General features: G+C 29.9%; 1 protein-coding gene across 2 annotated transcripts; it reads left to right on the top strand.

Moving 5' to 3' along the window:
* The first annotated feature begins 7,307 nt into the window (after nt 1-7,307).
* Nucleotides 7,308-13,599, top strand: CAC3 (acetyl Co-enzyme a carboxylase carboxyltransferase alpha subunit). Of its 2 annotated transcripts, none has more exons than XM_068633344.1 (12): nt 7,308-7,614; nt 8,039-8,393; nt 8,534-8,608; nt 9,255-9,362; nt 9,472-9,632; nt 9,746-9,860; nt 9,944-10,098; nt 11,227-11,278; nt 11,369-11,437; nt 11,695-11,772; nt 11,860-13,010; nt 13,293-13,599. In XM_068633344.1, exons 2-11 carry the CDS (start codon nt 8,076-8,078, stop codon nt 12,961-12,963), a joined length of 2,235 nt encoding a protein of 744 aa, XP_068489445.1. In that variant the 5' UTR covers nt 7,308-7,614; nt 8,039-8,075; the 3' UTR covers nt 12,964-13,010; nt 13,293-13,599. The 2 variants fall into 2 exon arrangements, with proteins under 2 accessions (XP_068489445.1, XP_068489444.1); XM_068633343.1 differs by having other exon boundaries at nt 7,311-7,662.
* The last annotated feature ends 4,956 nt before the right edge of the window (nt 13,600-18,555 follow it).

Here is an 18,555-nt window from a genome sequence, read left to right as displayed (position 1 = left end):
TGCTTTGTGACAATACAAGTGTTATAAATCTCACCAAAAATCAGATTCAACACTCAAGAACAAAACACATTGAGATTCGTCATCACTTCATAAGGGATCATGTGAACAATAGAGATTGTGAGATGAAATTCATTAAAACAAGACTGCAACTTGTAGACATATTCATAAAACCTTTGCCAAAAGACAGGTTTTTCTTTTTAAGAAATGAGTTAGGCATTCTTGATTCTCAAACTCTTTCTTAAATTTGTTTTTCTCTCTTCCTAATTCTATTTATGAAGACAAATAGGGGGAGAATATGGTTTATGTGTTGTCTTAAAACTGCTATAACCTGCTATAACTATGATTTAAGTTTCTGTTGCATATGATGTTTGATTTGGTGTGTTTTGGCATAGTTTGTGCCTGGTTTTTCTACTCTTGTGGTTATGTAGAAAACTAGTTGATGTGTAACCATAACCTGCTATTAGAGATGCTCTGGATTGCATAGTTTTTGTTTTGCAGGTGTTGTTACAGATTCAAACAAGACCAACACAAGCAACCAGGGATTTGTCTTCATCAAATAGGGGGAGATTGTTGATCAAAAGTGATCAAGAGCTTTGAAGAATCCAAATCCAAGGTGTTTGATGAAAGGCTTGTGTTGTTGTTGTGTGTGGGTGGGATCTGGGTAGATTAAAGTGTGATCCACTCTTTTGTTAAATATAAAACTGATGAGAATTAAAACCTTTTTGAAATTAAATGTTTTTCCAACTAAGTGAAAAACAACATGTTGTTTTTTCGAATCAACTGGTTGTTTTGTTCTTAGATGTTTTGAAAAAGGTTGAAAGTTGTTTGTCTTGGTTGACTTAACTGTCAAACCAAATCAATCGGTTGTTTCGTGGTTTCAACCGATTGTTTCTTTGAAAATCCTAATAAAATTTTGTTTTGAATGGTGAATTTGTTTTAAATGATTTCTAACTGAATACGCTCCTTCATTAAATGTTTTGACCAATCTTTGGAAAATATAAATAGTTCGTTATATGTTTCTAAAGAGTAAGAAACAATTTTGAGAAATTCAGTTTGACATATTTGATCTCAAGTTTTCAAGATTCACAACAAGCTTTGGATTTTCAAGAGAGAGTGGAATAAGATTGCAATTGTATTCTTTTCAGATTGTACTTTGATCAGGTGTAATCCTTTCTCAATCTTCTGTATTTCTGTTGTTGTATTGCTAAGGAGTGTTGTGTGTTCTTGAGGTGTTCAAGATCAATACTCTTGGTGTGGTTTGCCAAAGGTAGTGTGTTTCTTGAAGGGTTCAAGGTCACTACTTTGGTGTGTGGTGTTTGCAATCTGGTTTGATTGCTTAATGGATTACCCAATGGTTTTTGGGGACTGGATGTAGCTCTTACTTTAAGAGTGAACCAGTATAAACTGCTCGTGTGCATTTCTCTTTCTCTGAACTCCTTTAAATTCTGTTTTTAAGCTATTTAAGTTTTAACTGGTATAAACAACTGATTGATTCGAAGAAACAACCAATTGTTTTTCTGTGTTTTGCTTTGAAACAGTTTGTGTTCTTGGCTAACTTGATTCCTCTTCTGGATTTCTTCACTGAGTTTCATCAAACCTTCAAAAGTTATCGAAAATCTCTTATAAACAATTCACTCGCCCTCTTGTTTATGGCCATAAATTCTAGCAATTGCTTTTTCATCAAAGCGAATGGCTAATGCAACGAAAGAAAATCTACAATATAATGAACGCCATGTTGTTACAGAAGAAGAATGAAATTCCATTTTTTGTGAACACAACACACACTATGTCGTATATCGACTTTCTAGTACTCTGAATCTGATATCTGGAAAATGTTAGTGGAAAAAAACACACAAGATAAAGATTTGTTGGATAATTGTTACAACTTCCTGTGTGGTAGTGAAGCAACTCTTTGGAATGTCTCTCGAGCAACGAATGAGAAAGCTCAAGAAGACAATGACTACAAATTCATGAACTATGTAAAAATTTGGTTGTATTCTATTGTGCATGTGTTTTTGTTTTCAGATCTGAATGGTTTTTTGACACAAATTCTATGCATTTTTTATTTATTTAAATATGCTTTAATTCGAGTGTGTTTCAACCAATATGAGTATTCAAGTATTTCATGCAATTATTTCTTATCTATTTTATGTTATATGATTGTTTTGGTTGTTATCATAAAATTTTATGCAAATGTTCACCGAGTGTAATTATGAATAGTATCTGAGTTTTGTAGAAATTGCATTTTCACATACGAAGAGACAACACAATCATTGACATGGTAAGGGAAAACCCCTATTGATGATTTAGTACTTGATGCACCAATTCCCGATATTGAGGACGTCCTTAATCATTCTCGACATTTTTCTAATCGAGATTAGATGCTGGAGTTTAGGACAGACTTTGCTCACAGATCAATCGTGCCCCCTAAGGTCATGCATTTCGAGTTCTTTGAAGAAGCAAGATTTGAGTTCTGAAATCATTGGGAACGTCAATGACCGAAACAATTTTTAATGCATTAATATTTATTTCATAAATATTTTTTCTTTATAAAATTATAGCTCCAACACATTATCGGAAATAATCTGCTCCAACCTAGTATAAAAAATAATCTTTTAATTGCATACAACTATAATTCACAATTACAACTTTTTTCTAAATAAAGTTTCTCACAATAATAAACATGATCTGAAAAGTTTACATCATTTATATTTATTCTGAAATTAACTCTAGCACAGTACTAAAAATAATGTTTCAATTACCGAAAAAATATAAAATTCAAAACAATTATAATCTAAAAATAAACCAATCAAATTATTTTTTCAAATTCTTTTAAATAAAATGGCAAATATGTAAACTTACATTTTTATCAATTAAAAGAAATACAATTTAATCATATCAATCACTTCACTCACAAACTTTCATAAACTTTTTCTACAATTTCCACATTTTCTTTAAATCATCTCAAATTTACTTTCTCAAATCCACCTCATAATTAAAAAAAAAAAAAATAAGTTGAGACTATATTTTTTTTGATAAAATATCAAATTTTACTATTGTAACTGTAAGACAAGTATTACTTCTTAAGTCATTATTAATTTAACTTAATTATTCTTTTAATTGGTTCTCCAAAGTATCTCAAGTATTTTTATAAAAGCTCTCTTCAAACTTATATTTCTCTCCCAATAAAAGAATGTTTTGTGGATAAGATTAAGTTCAACTTCTTTCAAACTAATAGGTCCAAAAGCTTGAATCTTGGTTTCTTTCATGTAAATCTGGAGTATAAGGGATTACAGATAGAGAACTGAACGGTACGTACATATTTCAATTAATAGAATTATAATTAATTTTTATACAAAATACAAATTATTAGCAAAACATAAAATATATTAGAGGTTCGCAAGTAAATTTGATGATTTCATAACTGCCAAAGAATATAATTGATCTTACAAAGTTACTAAATATATGTTAAATAAAATAATTTCCTATGCTGCTTAGTCTTAGAATCTAGAAAATGAAAACTCATTTTTTTAAGAGAGAACAACAACAAAATAGATAGTAGAGAGAAATATTTCGTTAATTACAATTTTAAGAAAAGTTTAACACTTTGGATGTTTATAATATTTATTATTAGTAAACAACATTAATTAGAAAAAAATATAACTAATTCATAAAAAAAGTTTCAGTTTAAACAAAATAGAATTAGTAGATCACCAAACATAGCAACGCATTTTGACTTTCACACTTTGTTTTCTTCGCCGTCGGTTTCCTTTTAGCTTCCGTTTAAGAAACCCTAACAGAATATCAACACTCAACCACATTAATATTACACATATTTTTTTATAGTTTAATTTCTATTTTCATTTTCATTAAAAACATTTTCGTTTAGTTTATATTTTTAATTTATTTAATTATGTAGATATTAAATCTTTAAAACATTTTTCATCAATATTTTCCCTTAATTTATGTTGTTATTATATTTTATTAAATTTAAAAATACTATTTCAAATACATAAATTTAGAGACTGTGACTTTAAGTATTTTTCTTTATATTTTCTCATAATTTATATTGCTTTATATATGATATATGACGCTAATAAATTGAATGTATTAGTTGCACTTTAAGTTACTTGTATAATTAAAAATTGAATGTAATAGAAGGTACTAGAGCAGACACGTGTACGGAAAGATCAAAGTTGAACAAACATACATCGACGGTTCTAATCTATCCAAGTAAACCATACTTAAGACACATTTGACTTTTTGTTTAACACATGAGTAGTTAGCAAATGTCCCATAACAAATAAGATTAAAAAAAACAGTGATTTTTAATTTAAAAGGGTCTAAAAACTATGATTTTTTTTAATGAGAACCAAATCTCTTAATTAGGTTTTTTCTGTTCATAAGAGACATGGCTTAAAAGTTTAGTACTGTTGGAATCAACAACTCAGTCCTATAATTATTCCTTCTGTTATTTTTATAACTATTGTGTTTTATTAAAAAAACTGTTTTTTATTTATTCTTTTTAAATTTCAAGTTAATTCTTTTAATTATACCCTTACTTTTTTGTTATGTGTAAAAATGGCTTGAATCCAAAGAGAGAAAGTTTAAAAACTTAGAATATGTAACTTATTTTAAATTTGATTGAAATAGAAAATTTTAAAATTATAAAATACCTTAAACAACTATCTCATAATAACTAAGAGAATATTCATTTACACATTTTTAAATTGGTTCATGCATTCTAAATTTTGTCCCCAAACATATACTGAATTAAAAGTATTCTACAAACCAAATTAAAAACGTGGTCTATATAAAGATAGTGCTAAAAAATCTATAATTGGTAAGGTAACTATATGATAATTACAAAATTGATAATATTTTACATCTATAAAAGCTATTATAATAAATTTTTACATGAAAAAAATCAAATTAAGAATTTGAAACACAAGAACTAGATTATATGTTAAAAAAATTAATTAATAAAAAACTATTTTATTATAGAAAATTAAATATTTATAATCATAATATAATGAAAATTTGTATATAGTTTATATTCTTCCTTTACTCTTAATTATATTTTAAAATTATAAAAAATTACACTACAATCGTAAGCATCGTTATTTTTTTATTGTTTTTAAATACAGATATAAGAGGGTCTCCTTTTTATTAATAAAACATATAAACAATTTAATTTAAATGTATTATCAATTAAAATATTCTTAAAATGATATTCTATTATAAAATTTTAGATGTATTATTGATTTCAATAATGATTATTTGAAAAGTAATATATAAAATAGTTTTTAATTACTAAACCGGACCATTTTGTTATCATAACGATATGTAAAAATCAAACTAAAAGAGTGTGCTAATATATAGTTTGTAAGAGTTTCAAAAAATAATTGCTAAATGTTTGTTTCATTATTAAATTAATATTATTTCATTTTATTTGAAAAACCAATTTTTTTATGGGTAATTTTTTTCTTTTTTATTATTAAAATGAGATTGATTTTTCACGATGATATGATTTTCACAACGTCAAAAGTAAAATGGTGTCAATTTGACAATATTTTGATCAATGAATTTTTTTCTAATGACTTCAGTTTTATTGAATTTTTTTTAAATGTATTGAATTATTAATTTAATTTTGTTTATAAACTTAAGAAAATTTTGTAAAAAAAATTTAGTGTAAGAATTTTTTTTGAAAAAATTGAGTTTTGTAGAAAAAAACTTCAAATTTTTATGATTTTTCATAAAAAGTTTGGATTAAAATACGTTAAAAATAAGCTATTTGAAATGAGGTAAAAAATAAAGTGAATTGGGTATATCAAATTTTCGAAAAGTAAATAATTTGTTAATAATTTTTTATATTTTTAATATTTTTTAGATATTTTATAAGGTTAGGGTTTTAATATACCTTTTAATTAATTTTCAATTAAAAATAACTAAAACTTTCTTAATTTTATAAAAGTTGGCAAATTAATAATTTAATTAATTGTTTTAATTTTTTTAAAAAAATAAATAAATATTTTTTGAAAAAAAAATAGTAAAACTAAAATTTGTCACCTAAACACGACTTCGTTGTAATTTTTAAAAAAATATTGATAAAAATCATATTAGGTTAACACAACCTTTACTTTTAATATAATAAAATTATGCAACGTTGATATGAATTTTTCAATCTCATAATTTTTTTCAAAATCAATCATTTTTAATAATAAACTAAAAAAATTAACCCTGGTGAAAAAAAATCAAACCATTATGGTAAAACAATTAATTATATATATATAATTTTTTTTACTGAAAGAATATTTAAGAGATTCACACTAACATTACAACTAAAACAATTTTTTATACAAAGCTAATAAACATGTATAGTATCTATTATTAAAATTTACAAATAATTTTAATTTTAGTTTGTGATGATATCATAATTGTCCTATGATCACTTGAGACTTATAGATATTATAATTGGGAAATTTTTTATTTTTTTAATATTTAATAAAATTTATTGACGTAAATCTGATAATGGTATGATAGTTAATGTACTGTTGGACGAATAAGTTAGGATAGTTTAATTATATTTTCACTACTTTCCTCAATTACTACCTCAAACAAATAAAAAATATAATTAGTCAGATTAATTTTTTCCTTAGGGTCTTTTTATCTTTTCTTTTTAAAAAATACATTAATATATATGTCAAATAACATGTTAATGGTCACATTATTAAAATACCACATACAAATTTGTTATATATTATAAATAAAATATCTTATAATATATTGAATACTATGTCTATGTGAACATAATTTATGTTACATTATGTTATATTTTATTTTATTTGGTTTGTTATTTGTGTCTATTAAATATTTAATAGGATTAATACAAGGGTTAGAATCATAACTTTTTAGGAAAATCCCCAATTATAAAATCATATTTTATCCTAAAATTGATGGACCTACAAAGTACATACTCTATCCAAAAAACCCTAAACCTATATCCAACCATTTATTGTTTATATTTATAATAAAATTATTTGTTATTATAATAACTAGCTTAAAAATGTATTTAAAATAATTTCAAATAGAAGACTACTATAAAATTTCTCACACATAAAATCCGCCTACTAAAAATAAAACTTTTGAAACATGAAATTAGGAAAATCTGATATCTGAGTAATTGAAGATCCAACGAATTTAACTTGTAATAAATAAATTTATATCTAATTATTTTTAAAAAAATGATAAAATGAGATTTGTAGTGACTTATTCAGTATAATTTTATAAAATGTGTTGTTTGTTATGTTAGAAAGGATTTGTGTGTGTATATGCTTAACGGCCAAACCGAAAAAAGCTGGCTCATTATTGTGAGTTGTGACGCGGAGTGAGCATAAGAAGTATCGCCTCCTCCTTCACTTAGGTGTTTGGCTTTTTCCTTCTTTGAACAACAAAACCCCAATCTCTTCCTTTGCCTTTCACTCCCCTCTACAAACCAACAACAACTACTCCTTTCTCTTCTCTCTTTTCCTCTCTTTCATTGACGATCTCAACGAAGCTCTTTCACTCAAAACACCCCTTAATTCTATTGCATTCTCTTTCTCTTACCATTAGGTTGGACTTTCTCCTTCCCTCTTCTTTTGGATCTTCAACTTCTCCCTGGTAATTTTCCTAGGAAACGTCCTTCTTTTTCTCCTACAAACTGGTGTTTACTTTCCTCAATTCCGGGAGCATGTTAAATGGTTTATGAATGAATGGTTGTGGTTTTTTATTGTGGGGACTTGAAACTCTTGCTCAATGTTGCTTGGATTTTGTGAAAATGGAGCTTAGTTGAGTAACTCAGATGGGTTCATGACAAGATTTGTTTTTTTTTATCTTTGCTTTTCTATGGATCGAGATAAAGTTTTTGTCTTTTTTTCACCCTTTTTTAGAATTCCCTTTCTGGGTCTTGTTGATTTTGTCTTGCTGTTTCCTTGTTGAGTGTTGGATTTTGTGATCTTATTCTGAGTTTCTTGTGTTATTGCTAATGTTTTTTTAGATTTTTCTGATTTCGGGGATCGAGTTTGAAGGGGAAAATGGCTGCTTCTTCTGCGTCTCTCGCTGGTGCTTCTGCTTCGGACCTTTTGAGAAGTTCCACCAGCGGTTTCAATGGCGTTCCTTTGAGAAGTTTGGGGAAGGGAAGATTGGTTTTGAAGAGTAGAGATTTTAGTGTTGCTGCCAGGCTGAGGAAGCCGAAGAAGTTTGACAATCCTTGGCCTGCTAATCCTGATCCTAATGTGAAAGGTGGGGTGTTGTCCTACCTTGCCCGTTTCAAGCCACTCGAGGAAAAGCCAAGGCGTGTCATTTTGGATTTTGAAAAGCCTCTTGCTGATATGCAAAAGAAGATCAATGATGTAACTTCTAATTTAATCTCTGTGTGGTGCTGAGTGCTTTGTTTGCTTGAGTGAGGGTGTATTTGTTGTAATTGTCTGATTAATGGAGGTTGTGCTGAATGCTAATGGCTAATAGGAGTGCTATTTATGGTTGGAAACAGATACAAAACATGGCAAACGAAACTGGGCTGGACTTCACTGATCAGATTCAATTATTGGAGACTAAGCACAAGCAGGTTTGGCTGTCTTAACAAATTGTTCTTCAGAAAACTGAATTACTTAATGTGAAAATTGTTGATGATTATGATTGTTTGCTCAGTCTCATACATAAAACAAGTATTCTCATGACAATACTGCGACCATGCTGCTCTCTGATTGCTACTTGCAAGACTGAATATATAGCATATTTTTAAATTTTAACCCACACTGATTTTTTTGTCTTAAACAAACTAACCTTATTGTTATTCATATCGGCAATCCCTGTGAAAAATTCTTATTCTCTGTGATCTCATAGTTGCTTATAGTAAGTCTTCGTTTCTGAAATGCAGATTCAGGTGTCTCTGCTACTGGTTATATATATATTTTGCTTCTCTTTTGCCAGATGATACTTCTCTTTATATTTAAGCAACTGTTAGGGTATCTTTGGCTAAAGAATATTATTGTGTTGTTATATTGTGTGAGTGAGTGTTTTTATTTGGGCTTGTTTGCATTGCACTTGTTCTTTACCTGTATTATTAGTTTATTGTTTTGTTATACAATTATTCGGAGTTTCTTTATTCAAGATTCAAATATATATTTTTCTGTTTTTCCTCTCAATTCCTACAATTTTAACAGTAAAATTGGTAAAAGTCTCATCTTTTCACCACTCACTTTATTATTCAGGCTTTAAAGGATCTCTATAAGCATCTGACTCCTATACAGCGGGTCAAAATTGCACGACATCCTAACAGGCCAACTTTTCTTGATCACCTCTATAACATAACTGAAAAGGTCTTCTTCTAAGTATTACTTTTGTTTTTAACTTCAATAGTCTAGTTATTTCATTTTCTTAATTCTTAATTGGTCTTGTGTATGAACCACATGTTTCTTCATGTTTCAGTTTATGGAAATCCATGGTGATCGTTTAGGTTATGATGATCCAGCTATTACTACTGGTATAGGGATGATAGATGGTAGAAGATACATGTTCATTGGTCAGCAAAAGGGTAGAAATACTAAAGAAAACATTCAGTGTAACTTTGGGATGTCAACTCCTCATGGGTATGTCCACTAGGAACTCTAGTTGATACAACAAATAGCTAGATTTAAGATAGGAAACTCTAATTTACATTGATTTTTTCTGCACACTGATGGTAAACTTCCAATTCAAACAGTTACAGGAAGGCTCTTCGTATGATGAGATATGCAGATCATCATGGGTTCCCCATAGTTACATTCATTGATACACCTGGTGCTTACGCTGACCTTGAATCAGAGCATAAAGGCCAAGTATGTTGAGAGTTAGGCTCTAAGATTCTTTGGCTTTCTTTTATTACAAGATTAATCAATTTGTTAATTTTTCATACCGGCAGGGTGAAGCAATTGCTCAGAATTTGAGAACCATGTTTGGTCTGAAGGTTCCAGTATTATCTATAGTTATCGGAGAAGGTGGTTCAGGTGGTGCCCTAGGCATTGGATGTGCTAATAAACTACTGATGCTTGAAAATGCTGTTTTTTATGTTGCAAGGTGATTTAGTTTTTTACTTTACTATTTGCAAAATTTATAATATTGTAATAACTATTTCAATTACATGCTTTCCCCCCCTCATCTGTGCATGTTAGATTAATCTCGTACCTTTTTTTGGATGAGGAGAGAAAGAGGTGGAGGATGAAAAGGAGGAAGGGTGGTGGTTTGGATGAGACGTGTGAAGAAAAGAGGAGAAAGAAGACAGGTCTCACTCTCCTCTTTCTTCACAAAATTGCGAAGAAATGCACTGGAAGGACCACACATAGCAACATAATCACTATGTTTTGCGCTAAAATGAAGAGAAAGAAGTGTTTTTATCGACTATTATGGGTCACTCATGATCAATTATGGGTCCATAATTGATTATGGGTATATTTTTTCTCTCTTTTATTGCAACAAGAATAATAAAGAATTAAAAAAAAATTAATTGTAATAAATAAAATTATTAGTAATGAAAAAACAACTATCCTTTCATTTCATTCCAACCAAACAACCTCTTTTTTCCACTAATTTCTTACCTTTTTATCTTTTTCTCATCCACTCTCTGTATTTCTTTCCTCTCTTCCAAATGAAGCAGGAGAGCTTGCAATGATGTTAACATTGCAAACTTTTTGTAATAGAAGAGTGACATTTGCCACATAGAAAAGTGGTTATTTCTGTTACATATTGTTGAGTTTAGTTCCACATCGGCGAAGCTTGCTTTACAAGCTTCATGGTTGAATTACATAAATTTTATCTCTCACTTTAAGAATTCAAAAAAACAATAACAGAATCAGTATTTTCAGATTTACTATAAGAAAGAACTGGTTATTATGAGAAATGAAAACTATAAATTTGGGTCATACAACCATACATGGAGGATTAGGAATAAAAGCTAGTGTGGACATGACCACTTAGAAAAGTCATGGCATTTTTCTTTTAATTTTGACAATTAAAACATGTTCTAATGTCTATATTTGTTGTTTTCTTCGTTTCTCACAATGAGTTCTTGCTTGATTTATTATGTATGTCTTTGTGTGTGTGATATGGTTGACTACTTGTGTTGTCATCTCATGGATCATTTTACTAATTGAAAAGGTCTTACTATTCTTTTCTGCTGGTTTGACCTTTATTTATTACATGATTTAGTCCAGAAGCATGTGCAGCAATCTTGTGGAAGAATTCTAAAGCGGCTCCAGAGGTATATATGATGCCAGTACTTTGACTGTTTCAATTCATAATATTTTTTTAAAATCAACTATTTTATTTTTATTTCTATTTTCCTATGCAGGCTGCCGAGAACCTGAGGATTACAGCTCCTGAATTGTGCAAATTAGATGTTGTAGATGGTATTATACCTGTAAGAAGCTATTGATTATACTTTTTTTCCCTCTTAAATCGTGTTCATATACGTGAATTTATCATCTTAATGGTTTAAATATGAATATATAGTCTATTTAGGTATTCCGGCAAATTTGTCGAATCTTTAACTCTTGCTTTGATTTGTTGTAATTAATCTTTTCTTGTGCAACATAAGCATTTAACATTACGTAGATTGATAACAATATTCTCTTGGGAATAGAATCTAAGTATAGCTTCATTGTTTCTTTATAATAGGAGCCGATTGGTGGTGCACATTCTGATCCAGAGTGGACATCTCAACAGATAAAAAAAGCAATCAATGAAACCATGGACGTAAGTTTTGAGGCAGCAAATTCTACTGAAAAACAGATATGCGTAATTTTGGGTTAACTTCAGATGTTTCACTTGTCCATCATGCAGGAACTCACCAAGATGAGCGCTGAAGAGCTTCTAGAACATCGCAGGCTTAAGTTCAGAAAGATCGGTCAGTTCCAGGAAGGTATTCCTATAGATCCTATTCGAAAAGTCAAGATGAAGAAGAAGGATCTATCTATTGCTAAGATTCCTGATGCTGAACTGGAAGTTGAGGTTGAGAAACTGAAGAAACAAATTTTGGAAGCTAAGAAATCTTCTCCCATTCCTCCAAAACTAGAGTTAGATGAAATGTTAAAGCAACTGGAGAGGGAGATCAATCAAGAATACTCTGAGGCAATTAAAGCTGCTGGCTTGACAGAGAGGTTGTCGCAACTACAGGAGGAAGCCTCAGAAGCAAATGCAGATTATGAAAGTCTTGATCCATCACTGAAGGATAAGGTAGAAAAGCTAAGGGTGGAGTTCGAAAAACAATTACGTGCATCTCCTAATTATGTTAAGCTGCAGAAAAATCTTAAGTATTTCAATGAATTATCTGAAGCAAAGCGTCTGTCAGATGTAAGCAAGGAGAACACTGTCCTATTTGAGCAAGAGTTGAAGATGAAAGTTGATCAAATCTTGAGTGATCCTAGATTAAGGGAAGAGTTTGAAGCATTAAAGGCTGAACTTACAGGTGTTGATGCATCCTCAGAAAGTGATTTGGATGAGGAGTTGAAGAAGAAAATCATTGACTTTAAGAAAGAGTTAGACTCACAGATGGTTAATGCTCTGCAGTCGATGGGCTTCAATATTGCTTTAGAAGAAGAAGATAACACTGACCAAGGTATAGGCTTCAATATTGCTTTAAAAGAAGAAGATAACACTGACCAAGGTATAATAGAACTAAATGAAGAAATAGGAAAGCAAATTGATAGTTTGGTTAACTCATCGGATGATATTAAGAGCAAGATACAACAATTGAAATTGGAGGTTGCCAAGGCTAGAAATTCGCCAACTTCTGAATCAAAGAGTAGAATTGAGGCTTTGGTGCAACAAATTAAGCAGGATCTCGTAGAGGGCATTGAATCGTCTGGCTTAAAAGAACAGTATGAACATCTGCTGTCAGATGGAAGTTTTGATTCAGCTGCGAACAGGCTCACCGAAGAGGAGTGAAGAGGAATGGAGAGTAAAAGTTGATGCAAACAGTACCGTTTCTTAATGTGAGTTCATCTAATCTACACAAATAGTCTCACTGCGTATTCTGAATTAAAACATTCTGGGGAGGGTTTTATCATAGCATTTACCATGGAAAGTTGTACCGGTTGGAACTAATTTGAAACTTACATCCTGACATGCAGAAAGAAAGGGTAGTTTTAGCTTCTAAGATGGATTTTTGTGATTTTGGTTTAAAAATTATTGCAGGGAAAAATTTAGGTTGGATTTATATGCACACAATTTTCCTTATACTTATTGAAAGTTTGCACCTTGTTAACAAACTGCAGAAGTGCTGCTCATATGGTGCTGGCTGCAACAAGTGAATGAATGGAATAGTGGAAACTACACCAGTGTGAGTGATCTTGATACGGTACCAATATCATCAGCTGGCTGGTTGTGTATCATCCAGCATCATGGCATATTTCTTAGAAACAGTTTTGGTAATTTAAAGGAGATACATATTAATGCTGGCTACTATTTTTCTATAATCTTTCCAATAGAGGACCAGCAGGGGAATAAAATTGAAAACCATTTTGGATTTGTTTGAGACAGAATGTTGCAGTTTAATTTATAGACTTTTTCTGTTTTTTCTTATCTTTTCTTTTTCTTATTCATTTTGCTATTTCCTTAATCATTTTAAATGTTAAATTTCACCTTAAATAGACTTAGACAAACATTGTATAAATTGCTTTAGTTTGAAAACCAATTAAAGAATATGAAGTGTGTTTGCAAGAATGATTGCCCTACTTTCTAGATGAGCTTTTAGGCATTGGGAGTGCAATTCCTTAACGTATCCTAGAAAATACTTACGGAAGAAAATTTTGTAATTGATAATTTTCTGAGATAAATATTTTGTGAATGTATATACTTTGTAAGTGATAATTTTCTGAGATAAATACTTACGGAAGACATAGGATTGGATTCAACCGTGATGAATCCCATCTCCAATGATTTAAATCTCACTCCGAAGACCTCCCACACCTTCAAAGTCAAGGAAGCACCCACACGAAAGAGATAAGCTTTTTCCACCAAATATAGCAACCTCCATGGTCACAACCAAAAACTCCAAACACTAAAACCCACAACTTAATCCAGTCACATTACGGATTTAAAAACTACAACATGACCTTGTTTAGCTGAAGTACCAAGCCACAATATTACTATACAACAAACAAATAAAAAAATTCCAACAATATTTCTTTAAATACTTATTATAAAAAATCAATTTATTTTGTGATAGTGAAGAAAAGTTTTACACTTTTATAACATATCAATTAGATTCTTCATCCCAACATAGCATAACCAATTACATTTGAAGGAGGAGAGAAAAATAGCACGTCTATCAAGAAAAACAAGAAAAAGTTAAAAAGCAACATAAGCAAGAATAGTGAAGGCTATTAGTTTTATATACCGTATTCAGATGATTGACCACTCGATCTATAGAACACATAAAAACCAAAAATAAGAGATGATTTTACAACTAATAGAGAAAATAGATGCAGCTACAACTAATAGAGAAAATCTATGCAATTATAACTGAAAAACTTAAATATTTATATGAAATCAGATTTATCATCTAATAGTACCCCACAAGATGAAGCATGTATATATTTCATGTTCAACTTGGATAAGTTGTCACAAAATAATCGAGGACGCAAAAGTTTGGTCAACATATCAACGACTTGATTAGAAGAAGAAACATGAATTAAATGAATGAGGTATTCTTGAAATTTAGTCTGAACGAAATGACAATCTATTTCAATGTGTTGCGTCCTCTCATGACATGTGAGATTTATTACTATGCATATAGCATATTAATTATCACAACAAACGACAAAAGATTTAGAAATATTAGTATGCAAGTCATGACACACATATTGTAACTATTAAAGTTCACAAACAAGTGAAGCTAGTGCTCTGTATTTTTCCTCTAAAGAAGATTTGGACAATGTAGATTGCTTTTTAGACTTTAATGAAATTAAAGAATTTCCCATAAACACACAATAACTAGTGATAGACCTTCTAGAATCAATGCAAGTTCCCCAATCAGAATCTGAATAAAAAAAACTTTGATAACAATGAGATTTTTACTAGGAAAGAATAGATCAAGACCAAGACATCCTTTCATATATCTTTATACACAAAAAGTTGTTTTCATTTGAGGTTCTCATGGATTTGAAACAAACTGGTTATGAATGGCAAAACTGATGTCAGGCCTAATGTGTGTAAGGTACAAAATGCCCAATCAATCTTCAATATTCACCTGCATTTATAAGCAACGAACCTTTAGTTTCAGAGAGAGGACAAGATGGTTCCATGGGATAAGTGACAACTTTGCAAGACAATAAATCACTATCAGAAGGTGAATGAATTATTTCAAATATGAAGAATAAAATAGAGTACCAAGGTCTTTAATTCTAAAAGAGTTATGAAGATGAGTTTTAATATGCTATATTTCTTGAAGATTATTCCAGCCAACATAATTTCATCAACTATATCAACGAAGTTTTAATGATAATGTGCGAATAAATAAAAAGTTATCAGTTGTACTTTGAACATAACGAAGTTGTATTACAGTCTGAGTTAGTTTTGAGTTTCATTTCCTACTCGCCTACTTTAATTCATATAAATATTTTCTAAATTTACAAACTTGTGTTGGTTGAGAAAGATTAAGACTAGTGGAAGGATGTTAATTTCTTCACCAAGATCGCCATGAAGAAAGAAGTTATTGAAATTTATTTGATAAAGAATACATCCCTTAGTACTTGCGTACTTGCTAAAGATAGAATAAATTTAATGGTAGTTAGTAATTTTAATTACTAGAGTGAAAGTCTCAAAATTCTCAATATCTTTAGTTGGAGTATATCCCTTGGCAACCAAACGAGTCTTTTTATTAAAGGATACAGATACCAGAGTTACAGAAGGATCATAATATTAATTGGGAGTCTTTTCTAATTATCAGTTGTTTCTCTTTATAGAGAAGAATAATTAGGTGTCTTTTCTAATTAACAGTTATTTCTCTTTATAGAAGGGAATAACCTTTATTTTATCTTTGTGTGTTATGATTCTAGTATTTAATATTGATTATTTCCTTCTTTAGTTAAACCCTATAATGAGTGTACTACTTGTATATATTCAAACCATTTGTTTTGATTTGAATAATAAGAAAGAAGAGATATTCATTCTCATATCCTTTGTCTTCAGTTTACTCTTTTGTTAATCTCTGTTCTATTTTGTAATACTTTTACCTATCAATAGTGTCATCTGGTTTATGCTTAGCTATAAAATCCATTTATAACCAATAAAATTATTTCTAGGAGGAAAATCCACCAAAGACCAAGTTTCATTAGACTCAAAAGCATAAATTTCACGTTGCAGAACTTCTTTCCAACAATTATGTTTTATCGCCTCTTTAAATGATTTAGGTTCTTGGATAGAAGAAATATTATAACAAAAAAGAAGAATATGTAGAAGGACAGTTATGGTAAGAGAAATATTTTTTAATAGGACATTTATTATCTGAAGAATGATTGATAACATCTTTTTGAAGAGAATAAAGTAGGGTGATAGTTCTTCAAGTATCCAGGTTGTTGTTTGAGACGAGTAGAAACTCAAATAAATAAAGATTGTGGATTAGAAGGATGGTGTTATAAGATATCAGTATCAGTTAAATGTAATGGATTAAGAGAATCAGTAACAGGGGTACTGGATGACAATGCTTTTTCAAAAACTAAAGGAACAATATCACTGAAAGATATATCATTATCAGAAATAGAAGGAAGAAAATGCTTAAACTTAAATGGATCAGGTTTGTCCAAATTGGTATCAGTTTTATCCTTATAGAAAGGAAAATGGGTTTCACAAAAAATAACATCTCGTGCCATAAAAATATTCTTCTAATTCATATAAAAAAGAGTAACATCTCTTACCACATCTTTGTAACCAAGAGAAACACATTTTCTAGCTTTATAACTAAACTTTGTTCTTTGAACACCACTAGTAGTAACAAAAGTCAAACAACCAAAAAAAAATTATATGAGACAAATATGACATTACATTATAAACCATTTGATATGGTGATTTATTATGTAAAAGAGGAGTATGAGTTCTATTGATTAAATGAAAAGAGTGCTTGACATTATATGACAAAAATAAAAAGGAAATTGAGACTAAAAAAATTAGTGCATGAGTGACATTCAAAATATGTTATTGTTTATGCTCAACAACATTGTTCTATTATGGTGTTTCCACACAATCAGTTTGATGAACAACCTTTTTTCTATTAAAGAAATCAGTCATAAGAAACTCAGGGTCATTATCACCTCTTAATACTTTCAAATGAGTATTGAACTGATTTTCAATCATGTTGATGAAATTTTGTAAGTGTGTGTTTCGACTTTAGTTTTCATTAGACAAATCCATGTATATCGGGTAAAATCATCTAGGAGAGTTAAAATATATTTATACCCTTCAACATAAGCGTGATTTAAAGGACCCCATATATCAATATGAAGCAAATAAAAAATTTGAGTTCATTTAGTAAAGCTAGAAGGAAAACATGTATCACAAGTGTTGGGTTTATTAGTGTCTAAGTTCAGGGGGGGGGGGGGTGAATTGAGCTTATAAAAGATTCAAGCAGATTCAAGTTTTTTCACAGAACAGAGTAAAAGAATTGATTTATTTTGGAAAGAACAGATTTATATTTCAACTTACTTCATCAAGACAACATTTCAGTTGTATGATTTCCTGATATTAGGAGTATTCAACAGCAGGCAATGTATCACATTAATGTGCACAGATGAAAAACAGATAGTTGAATAAAGAGACACTTTTTGAATATCAAACCACACACTTGAATGAATCGTGTCAATTGATAGACTTGATTTTTACAAAATAATGTTCTTCAATTATCTCCAAATTAGTCACTCAAATTCCAAAAAGATACTCATATAGGTTTTCCATAAATCAAGAACAGTAAGAACAAATCCATAAAGAACAGATTCAATTTTAATTGAACAGGTTTATTTTCAGTCATATTAACACACAAAACAGTAAATGAGTGCAGAGATTAAGGGAGGTTGAACACCACAAGATTATACTGGTTCACTCAAATGAGCTACATCTAGTCTCACCTTTCCCAAGGTGAAATCCACTAAAAAACAGTACAAGACAATTACACAACCTAATGTTCTTGAACCCTACAAGAAAAAAGGCACACCTAGCTGAAAAATACTATTTCAGCACTCCCAACACTTCAATAAACACTATCAAGAAGTGTCTTACAACCACAATTACAAAGAAGAGAATGATTAAATGAATACACTTGGAAAGATAATGCCGAATCCTGGAAAGACTAGTAGAACAGATTGCAAAAACCAGTGACAACACCTCATACCAAGCTTAGGACACACAAGAACAAGCACTCCTTTTTCTTTTGAAAATTCTTTCAAGAACATGTGCAAATTCGTTTGAATTCTCTGAAAAACTTTTAATCTCTGTTACAAACTCGTTTTCTCAACACTCAACTCAAGTCAGATTTATCTCTCTTTT

This window comes from Phaseolus vulgaris, chromosome 8 (assembly GCF_051622355.1).
Source record: "Phaseolus vulgaris cultivar YP4 chromosome 8, ASM5162235v1, whole genome shotgun sequence".
NCBI classification, from domain to species: Eukaryota; Viridiplantae; Streptophyta; class Magnoliopsida; order Fabales; family Fabaceae; genus Phaseolus; species Phaseolus vulgaris.
This window is presented reverse-complemented; position numbering and strand designations above follow the sequence as displayed.